We start from the raw sequence: 23,858 nt of genomic DNA on the forward strand, positions 1-23,858 counted from the left end.
AAGTTGATCTCCTCTGTGTAGTGTTGAACTTCAGGTGGCAGCCGGGGGTAGTGGGAGACATGGTCCCAGCTCTCCTTTCCAGCGCTGTGAGGTGTCTCAGTGCTGAGCTTTTCTAATCTTGCCAGTGTGAGGTGTCTGGAAGAGATGCTGGGGTGCTGAAGGCTCTTGGGAGACATGAAGGAGAATCACACCATCTGAGCCCTGCCTGTCTGCTGAAGACCCCAGCCACTGCCAAGGCAAAGCTCAGCCGGTGCAGTGCTCCTTTACCTCAGCGTGAGATGCAGCTTTGCTCAGAGAGCAGCTGGTCCCTAATTGCCCAGGCACCCTCCCTGACGCCTCCAGTGACGTCGGACTCTGAGCAGAAGTGCTGCTCAGAGAGCTGCAAAAAGCACCTTCCCCACAAAAAGTCTTTCTCCCTCCCTTGTGAGGGTCTGCTGCCATTTTGAAACCGAGGTTCCCCGGGGTTAAAAGCCAGCATCTTAATTCAGAGTGCCAATGTTCAATTTTGCTTTCTGCTACCAGACTAGATTGCAGGCCAGCGAGAGAGTCTGGGTTAGTGGCCCACTGGGTCACCTCCCATTTGTTTTCCTCAATTTTGTGTTGTCATAAATTCATTCCAGCCCGTTGTGGTTGATCAGTTTATCTCCGCCGGGGCAGGGAGCGCTGCGAGCATGATATATGGCACAGAGCATTGTAGCCAGCCTCTCCATGAATCACTCCAGCTGTTTGGTGTCAGCCCCAAAGCAAACAGGGCCCGGCCGCTGAGCATTGACTACGATGAGCTCAGTATGGGAAGAGACATGACGTATGAATGTTTATTTAATAATTCTCTAATATTTCCAGCGGAGTGTGGCTGTGCCTTCTGGGAGGGGTGAAAGGGGGGGAGGTTGAAGAGGGAAACTCTAATCTGTTGGGGTGGGTCATAAATCAGGCAGACAACATCATTAATCAGGGATGGGACAGAAGTGGAAGGAGGTGGGACTGAAACTGCCATCCTCGTTGGGAAGGGGGCTGTGCTTTTTTCTTTTTTTCTTTCTTTCTTTTTTTTTCTTTTTTTTTTTCTTTTTTTTTTTTTTTGTGGTAAAACAAATCTTGTTTCTGATTCCGCTTGGCCCCAGCCACGCTACCCACATAATAGCAAACCCGGACACAAGGCTGTGTAAGTGAGTATGCTACCTCTGCTCTGAACCTTGCAATACAAGCCTGCCAAGCATTAAATCCCTTTATAATTATCTTCTTTATATAACACTTCATGCTTATCATGCTTCATTGGATGAGACGCTTGTTGGGTTAAAAAGAGGGTTTTAGAGACAAAAAGCAATTGTATTTGTTTTATTTTTCTTGTCTTCTCTTTATTCCCCTTCCCCCCCATCTTGTCACTTTCCAATCCATCTGTTTTAAAACTTTGGTTCTGAAGGGGCTCTGGCACAGCAGTACAGGGGAAAGCATCAGTTAAAATTAAACAAAGTTTAGGTTGGGGTCCTTGTGCAAAGAGACAGGCATGTGAGAGCAGTCAGAGAGGTAGCAGAGTCTTTTGGGGAGAGCCTGCTCCCAAGCAGACACATCCAGGCGGGAGCAGGGTGTGAAGCCAGGGGATTAGCAGAGGCCTGAAAGGGAAGGAGCCACGCTTAAGCTGGTATGTCAGAGGAAAACAGAAGCTGTTGAGTATTCACACCATAGGATAAGCACTACCCAGCCCTTCTCCACAGTGTCACACCATTAATAGGCTTTGATGGGAGACAAGAACATCTTATACCAAAGACAGAATTAAAAAATTAACTTGAGTCATAAATGAGCTAACCCTTTGTGCTCTGCTAAGCTGAGAGCATGATGCTGCTGGTGGGTCCAGGACTAGAGCAGGCCACATGAACTTGGGAGAGGATTCAGGACACTGAACTGAAGCGTGGGATTGTCAAAGGCTGAGAAAGAGCTGCTGGGCTGTGCTGCTTGTGTCCGCATTTTTTTATTAGGCTTTACTCCTTTTCAGTAATTCAGTAGTATGTAATACTGGGTTTGTACTGTATACTGATATTCGGTATTGAAAGGGTATGGAGATAGATGCTTCATTTCTTTATGAAGTGAGGCTTTGGAATTACTTCTTCCTCTGAGATGTCACAGTGGAAAGCAGACTGCTTGGCTGTGTCTCTTTTTTCTGCTTCCTTTTTTAACTGTTGGAGAGAAGTTGCACATGCTAATGATGGTCTCAAACATTATAACCACTGTGCCAAACTGAAATTGTATCAGTGTTCAGTTCTTCACTGTCCAGTCAGCAAGCTCAGCAAGGCAGGCTGTGACTGTACAAGCTCAGACCTCAGGGTAGGTGGTTGTTTCTGTTTAGTGCAGTGTTGTCCAGAGGTTTGCTCTAATTTCATGCCTTGAGGCAGTTTTCTATAGATTTTGACATCTTCGTGTAGGAAGGAACTCTCAGTTCTGTTGAACCTGTGATGTTTTAAAGCTGAAGCATCTGCAAACCCAAGGGATCTACTGGCTTCAGAGGAAGTAGGTTCTGCATCCCTGTCTCATAACTGGTGAAAAACCCAGGATGGAATTTCATTCCTATGTTGGGAGCGCAGTTTAGGCATCTTGCAATTTATGTCTCTTTGCCTGCCCCTTCTTTTCTTTTTTCTTTTCTTAGTTTCAGAAATGCTGTTAACTTTAATTTGTTGAGTTGCTTCCTGGGAATGAAAAATCGATGGGGGCCTATCGCAGTGTGAAATTCGACTGTCACTATTGAGCTATAGAGTTACCAAGATGTCTTAGAAGGTAAAAAATAAATCGTGGCCCAGCAAGTGCTCAGCTGTGCTATTTCAAAGGGGATATGAGGCTGATGGTCTGTTAGAGGGTACTTCAGTTAGATGGATGATGATTCCCTGTGAAATATTGGAGTTATTCCATAGGTAAGAGAAACTTTAGCTTATAAAACACAAACAACTGCCTTCTAGCAGACGAATTCTGCCCTTAGAGTGTGAGCAGTTTGTCAGAGAGAAGACTCATCCCTAAAATTAGCCTGTTGTGTTTAACATTGTCTCTGATGGAGCATTGTGGATCATGCCATGTTCCTTCTGAAAATACTTTGAGGATGTGACTGTTCATTCACATCCCTTAGCTATTCTGCAAAAATTAAGAGGCAGGGACTGACACTATTTTTTTAGGAAATGTTTGTGTGGTGCTCAGATGCTCTCAAGAGAAAAGTAACAATTATCTTTATGTAGGCTGCACTCCGTGTTTGGAGTAAAATGTTCCTTTGAAGAGAGAAGAGGGATCTTGTTGTGCCCCATCCACTGCCAGTTTGCTGTCTCTCTCCTGCATCTGCTGTGGTGGTGCACGGGGCTGCTGCTTTCCTTGGTACTCACTGACTGGCACAACTCAGGAAGAGTTTGTGGTGCGCCAGCTGCTGTATGACAACAGGATGGGAGTAATTACACCTCTTGGTAGTTTATGCATTTCATAGGCTGCTGTTAGTAAGTATAAATGTGAAATAGTACTTGAAAAAAAGACCAGTTTTTTAGTTCTCATTAAACCATTTCTGGGACAGCTGTAGAGGGGGTAATTATTTGTCTTACACTTCCATGCACAGTTACAGTACCACTGAGGGGTGGTTACTTCTGCAAGGAGGAGTGTTAAGTCACATTTAGTTGGAGCTTGGTAAAGATTTTCCAAAGAATTTGACGACAGAAGAATTCAGATGACAGAAGAATTGTGCTTTCATATCTCCTTCGTCTCTGTGGCACAGAACCAAACAGTGCCTTTACAGAAACAAAGTAATAGCAAGTAATGTAATTAAAGTACTTTAATATCCATGTGGTTCTTTTGTCCCCACTTGAGTGTGGATGCTTTTTTAACCTTACACCTCACTGTTACAGGGATGTTACTTCGTCCTATTTCTCCATTATCTCAGTTACCTTCTTTCTTTGTTTTCGATGGTTTTGTCTGGAAAAAGCTGTTGTTTCCCCACACAGTTGCATAAGCATTCCTGCTTTTCCCTCAGCTGACTCATGACCTGTCCTTCCACTGCGCTGTTGATTTCCTTTTCTAGCTCTCAGACCACAATTGGTTATATGATACTAGTGTGCCCTGGCCTCCTTTAATAGCCTCGTGTTTCTTTTTGAAGGCACGATTACCTTAAATGATGCTAATTCTGATCCTTTCTTTCCCTGTAGAGGAAGCATCAACAGTGTAAAAGTTCTAGGGCGGCAGCAGCAGTTGTGGGAAGCTGTCTGGAGGATGTGTTATCGCACTGCCCCTGTGCGCCTCCAATCAGCAGTCATGAATGGAGGTTCTGGAAAGCATATCACCTCCACAGTAAAGCCCTTAAAAGGCTATAGATGAATCCAAGTGCTGCTGTAGTAGCATAGATATTTCCTGTTTATTTCAGTCGTTTGGATGGGGGCCATGGGAGTAGGAGACATTTATTTAATTGCTCACAGAGGCTGGCTGCAAGACTCGGCTGCATGTCCAACCTTCTGAGCAACTTTCAGCCCTAGGAATTTGCTATTCCTCTTTCACTTCATGGATATTTTATAATTTTGTGCCCTGATCGTCCAGCCAAAGCTACCAATAATCCCAGACCAGCTCCAGGCCACAGTAAGATGACAAGTTACAGCTGCCATAAGTCTTCCAGTAGAAAAATAGACCTGTCTAGCTATACATGTAGCTTGGTCATAATCCAAACATGTTTACTTGTGGATGGAGGCAAGTGTCCGTAGGCTGGAACCTTTAGCCTGCACGCCTCTGCAAGGAGAGGAGCTGCATTTTCCATTTCCACCTCCTGCCTTTTGTGGCCCTGGCTTGTATTAAGGTAGAGACCACAATACACCTTCACAGATCTGTTAGAAACACAGTTGAGGTCTCCCGGATGAGGGATTCATTTGAAAAGTGAATTGCGATATTAACACATTAGATGAGTAATTATTTCTCTTTAGGAAGGTTGTTTAGAGAATCATTTTCTGATTCAGCCTGTGCTGCTTCAACAAAACCTTGCTGCAGTAAACCTCTTTTCCACAGCATGGCTTTTTTCTTTATCACCAAAGCTGCTCCAGTAAAGCAATGGGATTGCATTTATTTTCTCTTTGGAACAGGGAACATAGTCTTTAAATCTAATCAGAATGACCTATGCATTCTTTCTCCCAGCTTTCATGTCGAACCATAATTGCTCAAATGGCACATTTAAAATTTTGGCGCAAGCTCAGACTTTCGCTCGCCGCCTTTTTAAATCAGTCCCAGTGGCCAGTGGATACTGCGTAGCCCTACAAATGCATCTAAACATACTGACTCTGAGGCTCCTTCTATTCTGAATGATCAGCAGTGCCATCTGTCTTTGTTTTGATTGGGGCTGGGCACATGTGTCCCAGCGAAACACGGGCCAAAAAAAGGGAAGGGAAAGAGCCAGCGCCTGAATTTACTTCCCGCTTCTGTAAAGACATTGTTGGTTCTGTGTTATGGAGGCGGGGGAGATGTGAAAGCAAAATTAATTCTTCTGTCATTAAATTCTTCAGGGAATCTTTACCCAAGTCCCTACTAAATGCAGCTTAAAATGCCTTCTTGCAGTGGTAAGCTCCCCTCAGTGGTATTGCAACGGTGCATGCAAGTGTAAGAGAAATAATTCCTCTGTGGGGAAAAAAAGAGACAACATTTTTGGTTTACATCAAGATGAAATTAGTCAGAAGCAAACTCTGAATTTGGCAAGCAGATGCCAGTATTAACAAGTTGTGCAAGCAAGTATAAAATAGAGATGCTCGTGACTGAGAGCCTCGGAATCATGTGTGTGTGCCCTTGCATGCACCCTGCTCCAAATTCACAACTTAGAACACGGAAATTAGAATGGGGAACATTGCATTATTCATAACTTGGCAACCAGAAGCCAGGGCACTTTGCCAGAGTAAACTATTCTCTATAATTACAGGTGAAGCAACATTCTTTAATATCTTACAATACAAAAACATACATTAATCAAGGAAAGAGGGCTTTTTTTCCTAGAGGACAATAAATTAGCATCCTTGCCAATTTCCTCAATACATGTGACAACGTTTTACAGGATTATAAGTCAGCCTCTTTAAAGGAGGTTAGTCTAAAAACAAATAAACCAAATAAATGAGATTTTTAGCTAAATAAAGGGGAGGCCAACTCCTAAAACATTGATGTCTTGCCAGGAGATTTGCTTTTAGCATTGGCAGTCTTGCCACTTTAGAGGGTCAAAACTTCACTTGGTGTGATTTGACATGGCTCTTCTGTAAACAGCTTTGCTGGGCAGTTTTCTACATCAAGGCATGCAAACCCCTTCTGCTATAACCAGCTCATCTAGTGAAATAAAATCTCAGTATATTGTGCCAGTCTGTTGGCCCACATGTTGTGGGGTGATTCACAGTCAATCTGCCACCAGTGCCTGATACTGGGTTTCTTCTGGAGACTTAAGATACTGAAAGTGCCTGAGCTACATCTATTTTCTTTTAAAGCCACCTGTCACTTCACTTTTTTAAAACTTACGTGTCAGTTAAAGTGTTTTGCTTGTTAGTAGCAAAGGGGCTTTTTCAGCTTTAAGTTATGTTCTTGCACTCCAGTGAGTGTAAAAGTCCTTTCGGTCTGTGGATCTCCCATTGACTAGCAGTGCTTGTTAAATTGAAAATGGGGGCAGATTATTTCATCAGGTTGAAAACAAAAGCAGTTCTTATTCCAAAAAGCATGAGGGTGTTTATAGTTAGTGTTTGAAACTCAGGTAGTGAGGGAGTTGCATTGAAGACGGATGTATGAGAGACAGCACCACCATGCTCTGCCATTCTGCAGTGCTCCTGGGTGTAACAGTGCTGTGCACAGCATGTTACAGGCTAATAAAACAGAGTCCCTTCTCTGAAAGAGTTGCCCTCTCACCCAGATGTAAATTGGCTAGGAGAGAAGGCTTGAAATTGCATGATTGTGCACTGGTGTTGGGGTCATTTTATCAGGTCTTGAAGATTTGTGTCCCACAAAGCAAGGACTGCACCAGGCTTTCTCTCCTGCAGTGTAGTAGTGGTTATGATAATTGGCATCTACAGCTGAGGTTGGATATGGCCTGGGGCAATTTCTCTTCTCCTGGAATCTTACTTTAACTTGACTTTGCCTTCAAAGCATCGACCAGTCTGTTTCTAATATTTATGATATGTAAGCTGCTAGTGACATGACTTCTGCCCTTGGTGCAGGGAGGTGGCATGTATGTTCTGCTGGGTTCTCCACTTTGGACGAGGGAGGATAAAGGCTTTGTTTAAAAATAAATACATCACTTTCAGGTTTGTCAGTGGTACTGTACATTTTCCTCTCTGCCAGTCTGTGTTCACAGGCATAGGAAAGCAAAAATAAATGTATAAGGAAGAGAGAAGGTCAGAATATCAAGTGTCAAAAGTAGCCCATGAAATTTTATTGGTGGTGCATTTAATCAGTGCTAAGTGTTTTTTACAAGGTACATACAAACAGTGGAATTGTAAAAATTTATGGAATACTGTGTACAGTGTAGCCATTTATGAAGAAAGGAAAATTTATATCCGGTTGAAATAAACCAGAGGGGAATGTTTTATGGAGACTCCACAACAGCAGGATACATCAAATGAGATCTGGATAAGATGAGGATGGGGTATTTGCAGGGGCTTCTTTGAGGTGTTTTCCTGCTTCTTCAGCAGTTAGCAGTTTGTATCTTTCTGTGGGTCTTAAATAGGCTGGATGCAGGGACAGTGTGGTGTTTGTGTTTTTTCTGTACAGTGGAAAGGAAACACAAGTGAACAGCTGCTACTGGTATCTGTGGTACAAGGCTCTTGCTCTTGGGCTTGTTCCAGTACAGCAGTTTCTTGTGCAGCCCTTACTGTCCAGCTGGGAAGGGTTAACTGAAGCAAATCACCCTGACATCAGCATTTTTTTGTTTCCTTTTTGGTCCAGTATTTTGTTGATGATAAAGCACAGACTTAGTCAATTGAGAGATTCCAGAGCTGCAGAATCAGAGATAATTTAATTAACGGAATTGCTTGTGATTGCCCACTGGGACAGCGGGTAGGAATTGCTCGATTTAATTTGGAGAAACAAAGATCACATGCATGCTAATGTTTAACAAATAACCAGTGTTTGGGTTAAAGTTTCTTCGCAAAGAGGGGGCTGGCTGTTTCCCAGGGGAGATTTCTCAGGTGGCTGTTGCTGCTCAAAGCTACAGATAGGTCCTTTTTCCTCTTCCACAGTATTTCTGTGCACTTCTGGCCTTTTACCTGAACAAGGCAGGGATTTTCTCAGAGGAAAAAAGTATTCTTATTTTCAGTGCTCAGGGGAGAATGCTATGAATAGTAGAAAAATATGCATTGGGCACAAAGGTTGAAAATTATTATATGCTGTCTGCCCAGTCTCACAGTCTTGCTTCTTGATACCCAGCATCCTTAGCTGTGACTGCCAAGGTGTGGAAAACTTAGCCACGTAGTCCAGGGAGAACTACAGGACCCAATTTCTACCACAAGGAGCCCTCCCTTCCTGTTTTTGCTCTTGTATAAACATTGTCACTCAGGTTGCCATGTGTGTGGTGGTGTCACAGCACGTCTCTACTCCAGGATGGAGATGCCTTCTTGGTATGTCCTCAGCCGGGGAGGACAGTTCAGATATCAGTGAGGCCTCTCACACCTGCTGGAGAAGCATGAGCTCTGGGGCTCAAGGTATAGCTCTTGGCAGCAGTTGTGCTCAGCAGGTCTCTCTGGAGGCTGATAAATGACGTTATCCAAACATGTCGAATCAGAGCGCTGAGGCGCAAAATTGTTAAGAGTCCTCCTGCATCCAGCATGAGGTCAAGGCAAAGCAGAGAGCCAATTCCTTCTCCGTAATTCCCTCTGCCTCACTTGGCAGGCTGACTTGTACACAGCCTTCCCCTGTCCGTGGCACTTGGCTTTCTGACCCTCACTCCACCCTGGCGTTACCCTGTAAAAATTCTGCCCAAGGCTGCTCCCAGCTGTGTCCAGGCAAGTGCACACAAGGTGCACACCCAAGAGGGAATCCTGAGGGAGTTCCCAAGATTGCTGCTGCAGGAAGAGTTGCTCCTAAGCGATGCTTATCTTTAGGATACAAGCAGCAGGTTGACGGTAAAATGACACTGAATGGAATGGCATGTGTCCCAAGTGCACTGGCCACCACGGGAGCCAGACACATGGGAAGTGACTCTCGTCTTTATTCCATCCCTGGAGGTAGTTTCAGCTTCCTTTATTTACTAATGTTCTCCCTATTTCCCTTGACCTCATTTCCTCCAGCTTTTCCGAAGCAACCATGCAATTATCGCTCACTTTGGGTTGACCCTTGGCTGCCACGTCCCTTGTTGCTGCTGCTCCGAGAGGTTTTCCTGAAACTCCTATCTCTCATGTGAAGCAGGAGCTGTGTCCTCAGCACTGTGCCGTGCGTCAGGATTTGTCCTGTAAACTTGCTGAGCAGGGAGAACATGGAGTTCAAATTCTATCATAGCTGAGCTTTGATCAGTGCTGGGAGGCAGCACAGTGGCTAAAGCTCCCTCTCTTACCAATGCACCCCAGTCTTGTTAATAAATGTATATTTAACAATGTCTGGAGCGTATGAAGTGATAATAACTAAATCAATACCTCCCACATTGATTGTCCAGGATCCCTACAGCGTGACGCACGCAGCGGTGCGGTAATTTTCCAGCTAACTAGCACCCTGATCTACAGCCCTCCTATTGATTGGCCATTGTATCAGGCAGCCTCTGAGCATTATTGCTTATACCTCTATTCAGCCTCCTTTTCTGATTCATTCGTTTATTACTGGACAGGTGCGATTATCTCAGAGACTTTCCAAAATTGGCCAGTGGGGGTCAGCTGTTTAAATTTCTATAAACAAACCATTTTCTGTCTTCTCTAGTTGTTGCAGTGGCAAAATTTTCCTTTTCAGGTTTTGACTGTTATTGGGCTGGGACTGGGGATGAACAGGCATTTTATTGGTATCTTCTCAAGGAATCAACTTTTCCCTTTCCTTTCTGACTTGCCCACCCATCTGAGGAGGACAGGTAGCTCTGCAGATGGTAAAAGAAGATTTTAGCAAGGGTAAAGGTTCTGCCATCTGCTTTGGGCAGGAGTCACACTCACTGCCTTTACACCTCCAGTGCCCTTGTGCATGCAGGAAGAAGAAATGGATTCCATGAAGTCAAATTCAACTGCAGCCTTCAGCTAGCATCAGTTCAATGGTGGGCCAGACTGAAAGAGAAACAATTTTCTCAGCCAACAATAATCTTCAAGTTATAAATAAATAAATCCTTTTCTTCCTTGGACAAAACTAACACCTTTCTAGACTTTCTTTGAAAATGCTAACAACTCTTCCTTGAGGGTGAGAACACAAGCTGGGATATGGCAATAATTTATACCAACGAGTAGGAGCAAGTGGGTGTTTTCACAGCAGGGAGTATTGTCTCCTACTGAAACTCTTTAATCTTACTCCAAAGAATATTTATGGATTCCAAGACTTGAATCCACAGTGTCCCTGTCCCCAGACAGTCCTCACCCTCTAGGCTATCATGGAGCATTTGTATTTCTTTATCTTTTTTGCAGTTTTAAAATTGTTACCATTTTCTGGCAGCTGTCACTTGCAATGAATCTCCTTCTGATGAAGATCTCAGTTAGCTCATACAGAGTGTGTCTCATCAGTACAAAGGTGGGAGTGAAGCTGAAGGAGCTTTATAACACTGGTAGTTAACATACACATTCCAGCAGCTTCGCTTTTTTCTGAAGTGTCATAATTAGGAAAATCACCCAAGATCTCTGTGACTAGTTCTGTTACCAAAGCCTTGGGAAAAGCCATCAGAATCATTTTGTGGGAGATCCCCCAGGTCCCTCCCTGCATGCTAGCGACAAGTGACTAATGAACAAAGGAGTGAGTGCCTGCCTCCAGCGAGAGTGCTGAGATTGCAGCTCACTTTACTGGTTGTAGTAATTCCACTAGGCCTGTGCTTCAGCCACCTGTTGATGAATCATCCTCTGAAAAGTTAGAAGACATAGGTGCCACTGTGGGTTATCTTGTGATTGATGATGCAGCTTCTGGTGTCGAGATGCTCTCCAGATTCTTCTGAGCTAGAGTCTGCTTGGAGATGCCAGAAATTCACTGACACACATGAAAATTGTTGGTTTTGTTTTTATTCAAGAAAGTAAGAGCCTTTTTGTCAATGCTCTAAATCTTTTCTGGGGAATACTTCAGGGCACCTTCCTGTGCCTGCCTGTGTAGAAATCAGATTTTGCAACATGCTGGAGTGATACACCCTGGTCTTTAATGCTCCCTACATTTCATTTGCTAAGCATTGCTGTCTGCCCTTGCTTTTAGGTTGGCAAGTTGCTCTTTTCACCAGCCTTGCAGAACCATGAAAATACACTTGCCTGGCCTCAGCACAGTGCCTCTGTGACAAAAGAGATAATGCTGCCCATCAAAAATGACCCTAGGAAATGGGAAAGCTGAGATTGTAAAGCTTCCTTTATAGCCACCCTGTTGGCACCGTGTCCAGTGCTTTTGGTTTCTCCGTTCTTTCAGTATTAGAATCAAAAAGCCGGGGCTTTCATTAATATAAGCCATTGTGTTGATCCTGTGTAATGAGCTGATTTTGCATTTCACGAGGCTGATGGCCACCAATGGCCTCCATTCTCTAAGGGGAAGAACAGCTCCTATTGCCCACAAAAAGTTATCTCAGCAGCTTTAAAGCAACATACACAACTTTGTCTCAAGCATGTGGTCCTAAGTAATCTCTTAAGGGAGACAAGAAAAAAGGCATAAAACAAACAAAAACCTCAACAAAAATATCTCTTCTTTAAATGTCTGTGTCTTGCTCTGTATGAAGCCCCAGCAGTGGTTGTGTTCTTTTGTGATGTGTTTGGAAGTGTTTAGAAAGACACTTCAACGAATTCACACTAGGCTTTTCGGGAATTCTTTTTTAACCCAAGTTGGATGTATTAGTTTGAAATACGATGCCATTTCCTGTGCAATACCTGTTGTGAGATCCTTTTTCCCCCAAGCTCTTAACTGTCTTGTGTGCTCAGTGATGTTCACTGTTCATCATCTTTTGCAGAATTACAGAAGACTCTGCAGTGACAACATTTGAAGCGTTAAAGGCTCGTGTCCGTGAGTTAGAAAGGCAGCTTTCCCGTGGGGACCGCTATAAATGTCTCATTTGCATGGTGAGTAGCACTCCACTCGTGGTAATGAATCAGAAATGTCTTGGTATCTTTGCCGAGCAGGGGAGAAGCTTTTCTACTTTTTCAGGCAGACTGGGGGAAGTCATCATCAATTAGCCTTCCAAATTAAGGTCTTAACAACTCAGATTTCTGTACAAATTACGTTGTTTCACTGGTATTTATAGATGTCCCTCTATATCAGGGGCAAGAAAAGCCCAAATTCAGATGGCTTTCTGCCTTCCTGTAGAAAACTCCCAGATACCAAGCATCTTTTTCCTGCATGTGCAAATTTAGGTACATAGGAGAGAGCAGAATCTGTGATAAGAGGCTTACCTTCTCTGATTTGGGAGCAGGGATGTTGTCTGAGCATTCAAAAGTTGCCAGTGTCCTTGCTCTCTGGTGATGCTGTGGCCTTCCTCAGGAAGGGCAGCAGCTCCCTCTGATGGTCCAAGCCTGCAGGGCTCTACATCTCCTTTTGAGTTTGTGTTCTGCTGAAGGCAGGACATCGTGCTTGGTGGAGAGCTCCCTCTGCAACCTCGGCTTTATGCACAGGCTTCTCTATCCCAGCCAGCTCACAAGTTGGGGGTGTGGGAGTGCAGTCCTTGTCACTCTTTCCATAGAAGGGACAACAGCTTGCTGCTGATTTCCAGAGGTTTGTTAGCAGGGATAGAAGATACTTGAGAAGGAATGTCTGCTGAAGTAGCAGCAGCATCTTGGGATGTAGTTTTACTGTTCCTGCAGAGCTGACTTGTGATATGGGTTGATCTTACCCTGTCACTGATTTTCATATGATCTGGTGACATTTCTGATGAGAATAATGGCAGGTGGCCAGAGCAACTTCAGATGCTTTTGCGATAACCGTGCTGAGCCAGGTCATCACTTGAGTGGATTATGGGCTTCCAACAGGAGTTCTGGGGAGCCAAGAAAAGGGATTGAAGGAGGCTTTCTGCCAGTTCTATACAAACATTACAAAAATACATCTTACATTTACACAAGTTGGTTCTTTTAACCAACTTTCTTAACAAAACGCAGGACAGTGTTACCCACAAAGGAAGGCATTTTTTTTGGTTGGGTTGGGTTGGGTTGGGTTTGGGAGTGAAGAATCACTAAATCACAGCTATGAAAATAATCTGTTTGCTTCTTTTCCTTAGGACTCCTACACAATGCCCCTGACTTCTATTCAGTGCTGGCATGTGCACTGTGAAGAATGCTGGCTGCGGACTCTGGTGAGGCTCTTGACTGCTTTCTTGTTGACTTACAGCCTTTTTCCTCTCTTCTCAGATACTTTATTCTAGAATGCCACAGCGAAGGGTGCTTTTTGTTTTATTTTAAACAATCTGAGTGCTGTGCTTGCAGATTTCCCAAGCCTGGCTGTTTAACACCCCACTCTAGCTTTGACGTGAGAAAGTTTTGAGTCGTTGTGACCCAAGTTCTGTCCTGCCTCTTGCTTTTTCCTCCTCTGCTGTGGGAAGAGCTCTGTGCCAGGGACTACCTTGCCTTTCATTAATTGCCTGTGGAGCATCCATGCAGAGAGGTAAAGCTGTGAGAATGGAGGCCAAATCCACTGAGATTTCAGGGAATGGGTAGCTTCTGAGAAACATAATATTCCCCTGAAGCAAAGGGAATCATCTTCAGGAGAGAGGATATGGAAGGGAGCTTATATAATGTGAATCTATACCTTTTAGGTTATTTGGAATAGCACTGTGTGGTTTTCAAGCATATGCCATTCTGTTTAAAAGATTGGGAACTACCTTGAATATTGAATAGGTGACCCAGTAGAGTAGTAATTTCCATAATTATTAAAGGACATCAGGTTAAAATTTAAGGTGGTATTAAATAAAGTGTTTTCTTTTCCTGTGTTAAAACTGTGGGCTTTATAATCAGCCTTTAACATCCCCTCTGCAGCTGATTTTCAAGCTTTCATTTTGTTCAGGCTGGGGAGTAGAAAATAGCCGATTGTGCTTTCTAGTTCTCCTGTTAGCAAGATGATATAGTGTTGGGCTGCAAAAAATGCAAGGAAATGCCACTCCTAAAAACTTGTTCCTGGAAGGCATTACTCTACTTTATAAAACACGTTGTGTGCTTGGAATTACGATTAAGCTGATCATGCTTTAAATCCTGCCTTTTAAAAGTCTTGTCCAAGAAAAGTTACCAGGATGGTGAAGTGCCTGTGGGCTTGAGTACTAATAGCAACTCAATAACTTGGCTATCCCTTGGGCTGTATTTTATAGCTCTTCAGCTACACCCGTCACTATTTACATTATACAAGCTTTTGTAAACATTTTAGCAGCATCTTATAAAAGACACGTATGTAGCTGTGAGGTGACTGGATGAATATGGGCTCTGCCACCTTTGCTAAGTAAAGAGTAATCTTGTCTTTCAGTAGTGCTACAAGCACAGGATAAAACAGTAATTTCCTCTTCATTTTCTTTACTCTGAAGTCTTTGTCCTCTCCTCTTCCACCAGCCTCAAGTCATCTTCTAAATCTGTGGCACCAATTTCAAGCTGTTCTTAGGCTCAGCAGCAACTTAGTTCAACTTCAGTCAGGTCCCTTTTTGGCATGTTCAGCAGTCACAGTAGCTCATGAGGACAGGTAAAGTCACTCCAGGTGCCCAGGGATTAACATTTCCCTTGCACTGAGGAAGCCATGTACCCCTACAATTCTGTGAGAAAGGTGGTGATGAAGCTGGCTGTGTGTGATCTGCACACAGCTCTTCTGCTTACCAGGCAGGCAGGATGGAAATAGTCCAGTAAGACATCGTGTTAGGACTTGGCACTTGCATAGGGGAAGCAATTAATAAGTGACTACTCATGTGTTCCCCAGTCCTAGCCTCTCCCTGCAGCCCCCAATTTATTAAACCAGGCCTTTTCACAAGGCATGCTTGCACTCCCTCTCCCATCTCAAAAAAATCTCCCAGCCTGTGTTCGCATGTTTCTAATGTAACCATTAAAATGTAGCCTGAAGACAGCAATAAAAACCCTGGAACGCCTTGGTGCTTTTGTGTCTTGATCAAAGTCAATGTGTGTAATCTCGTTAAGACTGCCCTCCTTCCCCCCTCCTTTTTTATGAATTTAATGGCATACAGCAGCTGGGCTCAGTGTTTAATGCTTACCAACCTGCATTGTTCTAATTAAGGTATCTCCTTTTATTTCAGGCACAAAAGAGAGTCTTGTTTTTTTTAACAAGCGAGGAGCTGTGGGATAGTGTGTGTAATAATCGCTGCTGTTACCTTTCCCTGGGTATAAAGCTGGCTCCCCAGTGGGGTTGGGAGGAGGGAGTCTGTGCATGCAGCACACATGGAAAGACTTGGCTGGAGGAGAGGGGCAGCATTTTTCTTCTGTTGTGCAATAAACAATTTGTTGGAGTTAATAGGAGTTGGAGCAGGCGGGTTGTGACGGGTTTCCGGCCCCTTTGGAACAATCTGGAGATCTGCCATCCATGCTGGTGAAAAGTCCCCTTTCTCCTATGTGCCTTGGTTCATATGCCCAACCCAAGATCTAATATTAGCTTGGAGCATGAGTGTATCTGAGAGAGCAAGGATCATGTACTGAACAAGGCCCTGCAACTGAAGGCTCAGCACTTATAAACCTCTGCAGGGTGTTGAAGACAGGATGAAATTTGATGCTCACATGTGTCTATGGACCTAAGGTTTAAGCATTTTATAGGATACAAGTACAATGATCTGAGCATCTGACTTCATAGTGTTTAGGGCACTGATTAGGATTGGATTTTAAAATGCTTAGACTTTATGCAAATAACATTTTTTTACTTTTCGCTCTTGATGTTCAACTCCAAATTATAACTATTCTTTTGATAAGGGCAAGGAAGAGACTTTTAATCACTAACTCTACAAATGATTTCTGGACTCTCTAGCATAGGTATAATTGTACTGGAGCTCAGCATGGCAACAGGCTGCAAGTTCTGTGGTTGAAACATTGACCAGAGGAGACTCCATCTCTGAAGCAAAGGCTGGGGTTGCAGAAAGGGACCCTGGAGATGCCTTAAGAGACCGAAGATTGTGGAGTGGTTTACTTGTGATCCCTTTTGGAAACCCTGAAAACGTGTGCAGGTTCTTCTAAGATAGGAGATGAAATGGTGTTGCAGGAGCAAGACTTATCCTGGGCAGCAGCAGGTGGAACTCCTGAATGTTGGCAGTCCTCATGGTGGGTGTCCATCCTCAGCTGGTTGTTGGACTGCAGCCCGAGTCAAGGGGTGGTAGGGGATGAATCTCCCTCTGTAAGAGTCTGCCCCATCTCCATCCTTCCCCATTAACTGAGAGGGACCCTACAGCTAATAGTGAGTGAGATTTGTATTTTCCTTCTCCTGAGGAGAGGTCTCTAACAGAAGAGATTGGCCATCTGCTGTAGTGATTTGCTGGGGAAGTTTGGAGCCTCCATCCTTGGAGGTTTGTGAGAACAGAATTGACATGTGCCTGTCAGCAGTAATTTAGGTTGAGTTGATGTTGCCCAGGGAATGGGCTGGTGAGTTCTTGATGTCTCTGTGAGCTGTAGTTGTGCGACTTCCCAGTCCCTGTTTTCCTTCTTTACTAAATAAATGGAGGTGGAAGCTAAGTCATGCTGTTGCTTGCCAGTGATGGAGCTGTTGGTGGGTGCAAGGGCTGGAAGAGAATAGGTTTATTTGAGTAGAGTTTCTCCCATCACCTGTACAAGCCAGATCCACATGTATTTGCTGACTCCAGGCTTGTGCCTGCCTGTCTTGGTCTTATTTGAAAATGACAACTACAAGAGCAGGAAAAAATCACTTCTAAAAAGCCTTCTTCATCACAAAATGCTTCCAGGGGATCCATCGATATATACGTGTGCTCTGCAGTTGACACATTTATATCTTTGGCAATTACTACATTCTTAGCCTTGCCACTCTTTCTAGGCTGTAGTACCATATATGCCATGTGGGCTGGAGTGGTTTTGTACAGAACAGCAGAGATACAGAGCAGCCCTTCTGAGTGATTCCTCAGTGCTTCAGCAATATATAGGGACCTCCTGAATCAGCAGCTGCATGGATGCTGCACTTGAGTCTTCACAATGTACTCATCTGCCATGAGGTTCTCTGGTTATTAATTAGCATTCTTCAGTTTTGGCCTCCAGCAGCCTGTGGGTATGAGCTCCACCCTTTGAGGAGGCTTTGTGATAAAAGTTGTTCTCCTGGTGGTTTAACCCCATTACCTGGCAGCTGGAGAGTACCCCACAATGGCAGTGGAGGACAGCTATTTCTCTTGGAATTAGCATCTGCAGAGAAGAAGCTCCACACTTTGTGTGGAGGCATGGGTGGGAGAGGAGGCTGATGCCTTGGTTGAGAATTGGATCTTGGCGTTCAGTTCCTTTCCTGGCAAGGAGCTGGCTCTTGGTTTGGGTCCTTCCTGTCTTCTCTCTGCTTCGAATTTACTTTCTTTGCCTGCTCTGTTTGTGTCTCTCTTTATTCTGTGTGCCTGGTAACATATTCTGCTTGGAAATTGCCCATTTTTAGACCCACAGGACAGCAGGAAGTGCCTAAATCGAGTTTCCTTGCTTTAGCCAATTTATAGCAGACATCATACCATTTTTTTTAAGAGGCAACTTTAAGACAAACTACTCCAATCCTTCCTGGCACCATGTAAGCCCTAACGACTTTTCAACATCTCAGCTCTCGTTAATGCATTTTTCAAACTACCACCCCAAGTGATTAGCCTGTATTGTGGATCAATCACTTGCCAAATTTTAATTAAGAAAGGAGGAGAAAAAATAAACTCCATCCTGGTTCCAGCCCCATTTCTTTGCTTTGTAACAGCCCTGGAGCAAACTTCTTGAAGCAGAGTTTTATAAACCCCTCAAAACTGGGGTTTATAATGGAAAAGTTGAGGTGGCCTTTACTCCAGCACACACAGCTATAACACATCAAGGCTTTTCCATGTAGCTATGATGAAAGGAGCAGAAGGACCTGGAAAAAAAGAAAAAGAAGTGGCCGACAGGTGGGACTTATTATTCCACAGCATTTTTATTTCAAGGGAAAAGTTTAGTAACCCCAGCTGGCAGGTGAGCAGTGGGGGAGCAAATGCTTTTTCATTGTGCCTGTGCCAGCATGTGTGTGTGTACAAGCTTATGTGCCTCTCCACGAGAGAGGAAAGCTTAATCACTGGTGCAGATAAATGTTGTACACCTACACCGAAAAGTCAGATGTAAGGAACAAGGTTCTGAGCAACTTCAGTCTAAAAAGTAAAAAATCAGGACTTAGTTCTGAATTTACTACACATTTATGTGTGCAGAGGAGGGCAGTTTCATATAATATAAAAGAAAAACGCATCCCCAAGTGTCCAAAGTATTAGAGGGACCCAGAGCCCTGGGCCCAGGTGCCATGTGCAGCCTGCACCACATTCAGGCCAGGCTGCTGAAGGTCTCCAGAATGCTGCTGTTTCCATCAATGTACCCAAGCTTCAGAGCTCGAGGATGAGCTGTGCTTCCCCTGTACAGGTGAAGCAGTATCCACCACTGCTTTGTGATCATGTAGCTTTTGCAGAAAATAGGTCAAGCTCCATGTGGTTGGGTTCTGCTTTGTGACATGGTTGAAAACTTGTCCCTGGCTGTGCACGTGCAGCTCTCAGCCTTAGGTGGGAGACTGAATCCCCCTAAAGCCATCAGCATATAGTGCAGAAAACAGGGACAGAGATCTCAAGGTCTGGCAAGATAAATCCAGCCATCTTCCCTTTCCCTATAGTGCGAGGGAACTGCATACCTGACCTGGCTTTGCTAGGAAGAGAGCAGCAAAGATGGACATGGTTTCATCAGGCTTGTTCTGCCATCCCTGTGGGCTGAGTGCAGAGGGCTGGTGCTTATAGTGAGCGCTTGCAGCCTTTGGTTCAATGCCTTACTGCCTCTTGCCAGAAAGGCTGCCTTAGGAAACAGAACATGGACACAGATGTGGGCACTAGTCACATCTGGAATGCTTAAAGCCCCCATGCACACTTCTGCTTCTCAGGGCACACAGGAAAGCTTGAAAAGGCAGCTGCCAGCTGCTGTCCTTTGGACAACATGCTGTGAATTAATTCTTCAGTACCCCCCTGCCACTTCCTTTGAGACCCCCTCTGGCTACGAAGATGATGCCAAGAGAGCAACTAGATGCAACAGGTGCCTCCAAGGAAAAGGGAACTGCATGGAACTGAGCAGAGACTCAATTGAAACAGGATATTTTGTGGCATTTGCATCCAGATTAGCGAGCCCCTTGGGAGTGCTATGTTACCACAGTGGAGAAGGGGCAGATGTTGAGGTTTTTCTCTCATGTTTTCACCACTGCAGCAAGTTTTTACTGGGACATGCAGAGTAGAGCTTACCATTTCTAATTCTGGAGATCCAAAGCTGAGGCACTGACCATAAGCAAAGAGGCATGTTAAATAAACAGGCTCTGCTGAAGTCCAGTGCACTCGAGTTTCCATTTCATCAGCATTTTAAGCCTTTCCTTTGAGTTACAGTTTGCACTTGCCTCTGCCAGAATCCAGGATGCCAAGTCTACTCAGTGAAGACCACTGCATAGGGCTGCATGATGCATTGTACAGGCACAGTGGGATGGTCCCTGCCCTGCAAGGATGAAAACCTAAAAGGACACAGTAGTTGTCCCAGATAACTGGAAGGATGTGCCCACAGGCATCAGCACCAGCATTAGGTGTGCCATCCAGACCACCAATGGTCTGTCCTTTAGAATGCCAGCCTGTCACTCACCCTGAGAGTGACACCCAGGGTATTTTGGGTGTCTTTTACACTTCTTTCAACTCCAGCTCAACAGACCTTTGTGTGTGACTGGTTTAGATTAGGTGCAGGTGCCCGTGGTCCCCACATGTGTTCTCTCAAGAGCTGAGCCACTGGTAGTGAGGGCTGTCATATAGGACCTGATTGTTCAGAAGTGCAAAGCTCAGGGAATGGTAGGTGTGCCAAGTCCATGACTCAAGGAATAATGTGCAGTGGGAGCAGGGAGGGCCATCCCAATTTCCCACACTGCTGGTGCTGTAGTTGGGAGGGTGTCTCACAGCAGAGCCATCTTCCTGTCATTTTTCCCGTGAGTTGTCTGTCACATCTGCCAATCTAATGATGACCAGCTTAGGTTGACCCCGATTCTGAGGCTTATTAACACCCTCTTCCTGTCAGGCTCAGTGATAGATGGCACATCAGCCCTTGTTTTATTTCACATAGTGTTCCTGTTGGCCACCCATTACCCCACCCCAGCTCACATCAGTTTGCTGTTTAAAGCTCACCTGGAACAGACTCATCTCTGCAGTATCTGTGAGAGCTGGGGAGAGCAGGACAGAGGGTTCCTTCGTGCCAGCAGCTCTAAGGCTTTTGTAGGATGGACAAGGCAGTGCCCCATTGTGCTGCCCTGAAAGGAATGGTCCAAGCCCCCCATGAACCAGCTCAGTCATCCCTGCTGAAAACTTCACTTCTTCCAGCTGGGTTGATTTTCTGCCTGTTCAGTGACCTGAACTGGCTCATCGAGGGCTGCAGGTGAGCAAGGGAAACAAAAAGGAGCAGAGCTCCTGCTTGTCCAGCCAGACACTGTCATGCTGGAGACTGGAGCAGGACAAGGGGCTTGCAGGACAGGCAAGGAAGGCATTGGGACTCTCCCTTCATACATCTTGTGCTCGCTGTTAGAGGCCGTGGCCCTGCCTGGAGGGCCTTACTGCTCCTGCAGTCCCAGGTCAAGGGCAGGGATGTCCTTCATGCTCTCACACTGTGCATCTCATTCACTGGTTGCAGGGTGCCAAGAAGCTCTGTCCTCAGTGTAACACCATCACGTCTCCTGGAGACCTTCGGCGCATCTACTTATGAAGGACCCAGCAGGAGGGCGGGACCCAGCTACTCGGCTCAGCTCGTCACACCCAGGGGGAGAAGAACGACCACAACAACAAAGAAATACATATTTTAAAATTTAAAGAAAAAACAAACCAGAGACTCCAGTCATGGACTCGAGGATAAGGAGCAGTGGGGAGCCTTGGCTGCCAGGTCCCGCAGTTTGAGACCTCCTTCAGCATCTGCAGCGGGCAAAACCCAGTCCTTTGTTGTGAAGCCCCCTTTTTTAAAACCAGTGTTCCCCATCACCCATTCCCTGGAGCTGGCTTTGCATTGTGGATGGCTTGTGAGCCCTCCTTTGGACTGTGTTGTTGACCACTCTGCCCCCAGGAGACTGGGGAAGGGACCCTTGACAGAAAGATGTTAAATAACATGTAACTTGTGTTCCTTGATCAGTTTTTGTTTTGTTTTTATTTGTTTTGGTTTGATTTTTTTTTTGTTTTGTTTTGTTCTGTTTTGGTTTTTTGTGGTGTTCTAGTGATGACTAAAAGGTTTAAAGAAAAAAAAAAAAACACACCCAGGCAGAAATGAAGCACATGTAATATAGATTATATATGTTTACAATGTTGTGTATAAATGGGATAGACTCAAACATTACATACTAATAAGTTTCCCTTTCTTTTCTTTGGGTTGTATTTTTTTTAAAGAAAAAAAAATGAGCAGAGAACATTAAACCCATATTTTTCTTGGTTCAGCAAAGTTTTGGCATTAAAGTCATTAGTTTAAAAAAAGTATATATATACATATATATAATATAAATGGTTTAATGTTCTGTGGTGTATATTTCCTCATTCAGATATGAAGTTAACAGCTTTTAGTAATGGCTGTAGCATTGCCCATAACTTACAGAACTTATGGGGAGTAGAGGAGGTGGATTTTTGTCATTAGTTGTAGCTAATGGGGCTATTTATAATAGAATCGTTATCCCCGGAAAGACACAGCTTTTAACTCCTCACCGGGGGGCCAGGCAGGACAGGGGTAATCTGGCTCAGCCCCCTTCATCTTTGCCAGCTGGGGAAGGGGCAAATGGTAAGGAGCTGGAGGGAGGGAGTCTGTCAGAGCTGCCCTCTCCCCTGGCTCAAGGGTCCGGCTGATAGCTGTGCTCCTCCAGGTCACAGCCCCTTCCCCTGCCCTGACTGGCTTTGCTTTCCTCCTCTGGGCAGCCTTTCCTGGCTGAGGATGCCTGGGCTGCTTAGGATGGTGCTGAGGCAGGACAGTGGGTGGGGCTGGTAGAGGATGGGATGGTGCTGCTGGTGGCTTTGCCCAGAGAGACTCAGCAGAGCCAGCCCTGCCCTGCTCTTGCTTCCCCCAGCTCCCACTCTCCTGCAGCCAGCATTTTTCCTAAGAGATTTTGGCACTAGGGCAGAGAGCCAAGCCAGCCCTGTCTCATCCCCACTGCCACACTCAGCTGGATCCAGAGGTCTCCCACAGCCCCAGCTTCTTCCACGCAGTCCTTCATGCTTGTCCCTGTCTCCTGTATTCTCAGCCTTAACCAAAGCTGCCATGTGGCCTGTTTTTCTGTTGTTCTTTCTTTTATTGTCAGGATCCAAGAAACAGATACTGACCTGTTTCCCAAGGCCTTGGGACTTCTCCCAGCCCCACACTGTGCATCCCTGCTGCAGCTCCCTGTGCAGTTGTAGGGTGCCAGCTCCCCATAGCCAGAAAACAGGGAGATGGAAAAGCTCATCTGCCCCTCTCCTTTCCAAGCAGATCCCACCTGGCAGCACAGCATAGCTGGGGCATTTTAAGACAGTCTGGGAACAGCAGTGGATGAGAGGTTTGGAGCTGGGATCCCAGTGCTTCTGGGTGTTTCCAGAGAGGGAAGGGCTGGGTAAGCAGGATGTGTTGGGGGCATGACACTGCTGCTTCCCTATCCTGAGCTCTTTGGCAGAGAACAGCTGCAGCTTTGGCATCTCCTGACTGATTTCAGAAAGATCCCACTGCACCCCAAAAATGCCCAAGTGAAATTGAAGGAACTGCTTCATAAACATCTCATCAAAAGGTGACAATTCCTAACTGGGAGTTTCCCTTGTGTCCAAGATCATAGCTGTGTGTGGTCTCTGATGCCAGAGAGCTGCAGCCTCCTCTACTCTGTGCCAGAGAACCAGAGGAAGCTGAGGCACCCAGGAGGGTCCTGCCTTCACAGGGAGACTGCAGGCAGGGGCTGTCACTGTGGGATAACCCGCAGCCAGCAGCACAATGCTGAGGAAGGGCAGGCATGCACAGCTCAGGCAAGATTTCTAAAGGGAGAAAAACTTGCAGGGCACATGGCTCAGCTGGGAGTGTGCTGGTGCTGAGGTCTCAGAGATGGAGAGGGTGCAGCCAGATGGTTTGAGAGGTGGCCAGGAAGGGCAAGAGGGTAGGACACCCCTACCCAGCACTTCCTTGGAAATAGCCTGGCACCCTCCCAGGGCTTTTCTGGCAGGTGTTGTGGACCAGCCATGTGCTTTATGTGTAAAACCATATGTAACTAGTCATTGGTTCTTTGCTTTGGGGTTTATTTTTGGTTTATTCTTTTTGTTTAATTTGTAAAACCATGCCCTGTTTTCAAGGGGGAAGCTGCAGGGGGAAGGCTGGGGGGAGAGGCATCCCAGTTTGTAACAGGCATCCGCCACTTCCCCTCTTCTGTAATTAATTTAAATGATTTAAAAAGAAAAAAAAAAAAAAAAAAAAGTGAAATATAAGAGTTACCTATCTTTGCCCAAAGAATCCCAGTTGCACAAAGCGATATTCCGGTGTGTCAATGATTGTGTGTCAGTGTATACTATACAAAGAGGTACTTGTCACTCCCGTTTGTAAACTACATTTGACATTAATTAAACAAGTATAAATCTTCTCGAGTGCTTTCTGCTTCTCTGTGTTTCCCTTTGCAGGCGAGAA

The 23,858-nt window shown here is 45.1% G+C and overlaps 2 protein-coding genes across 13 annotated transcripts in view; both read left to right on the plus strand.

The window, feature by feature from the left end:
* RNF220 (ring finger protein 220) overlaps positions 1 to 23,814 on the plus strand; it is a 215,095-nt gene extending 191,281 nt beyond the window's left edge. For all 12 annotated transcript variants that reach the window (XM_056497102.1, XM_056497109.1, XM_056497107.1 and 9 more), the window contains 3 exons: positions 12,044 to 12,152; positions 13,301 to 13,375; positions 20,886 to 23,814. In XM_056497102.1, coding sequence (XP_056353077.1) covers positions 12,044 to 12,152; positions 13,301 to 13,375; positions 20,886 to 20,957 — 256 coding nt within the window. In that variant the 3' untranslated portion in view covers positions 20,958 to 23,814. The remainder of the gene's footprint in view (positions 1 to 12,043; positions 12,153 to 13,300; positions 13,376 to 20,885) is intronic.
* The window catches only part of RPS8 (ribosomal protein S8), a 301,449-nt gene that overhangs the window by 233,095 nt on the left and 44,496 nt on the right, over positions 1 to 23,858 (plus strand). The gene's annotated exons all lie outside the window — the stretch shown is intronic.

This window comes from Oenanthe melanoleuca, chromosome 8 (assembly GCF_029582105.1).
Source record: "Oenanthe melanoleuca isolate GR-GAL-2019-014 chromosome 8, OMel1.0, whole genome shotgun sequence".
Lineage (NCBI taxonomy): Eukaryota > Metazoa > Chordata > Aves > Passeriformes > Muscicapidae > Oenanthe > Oenanthe melanoleuca.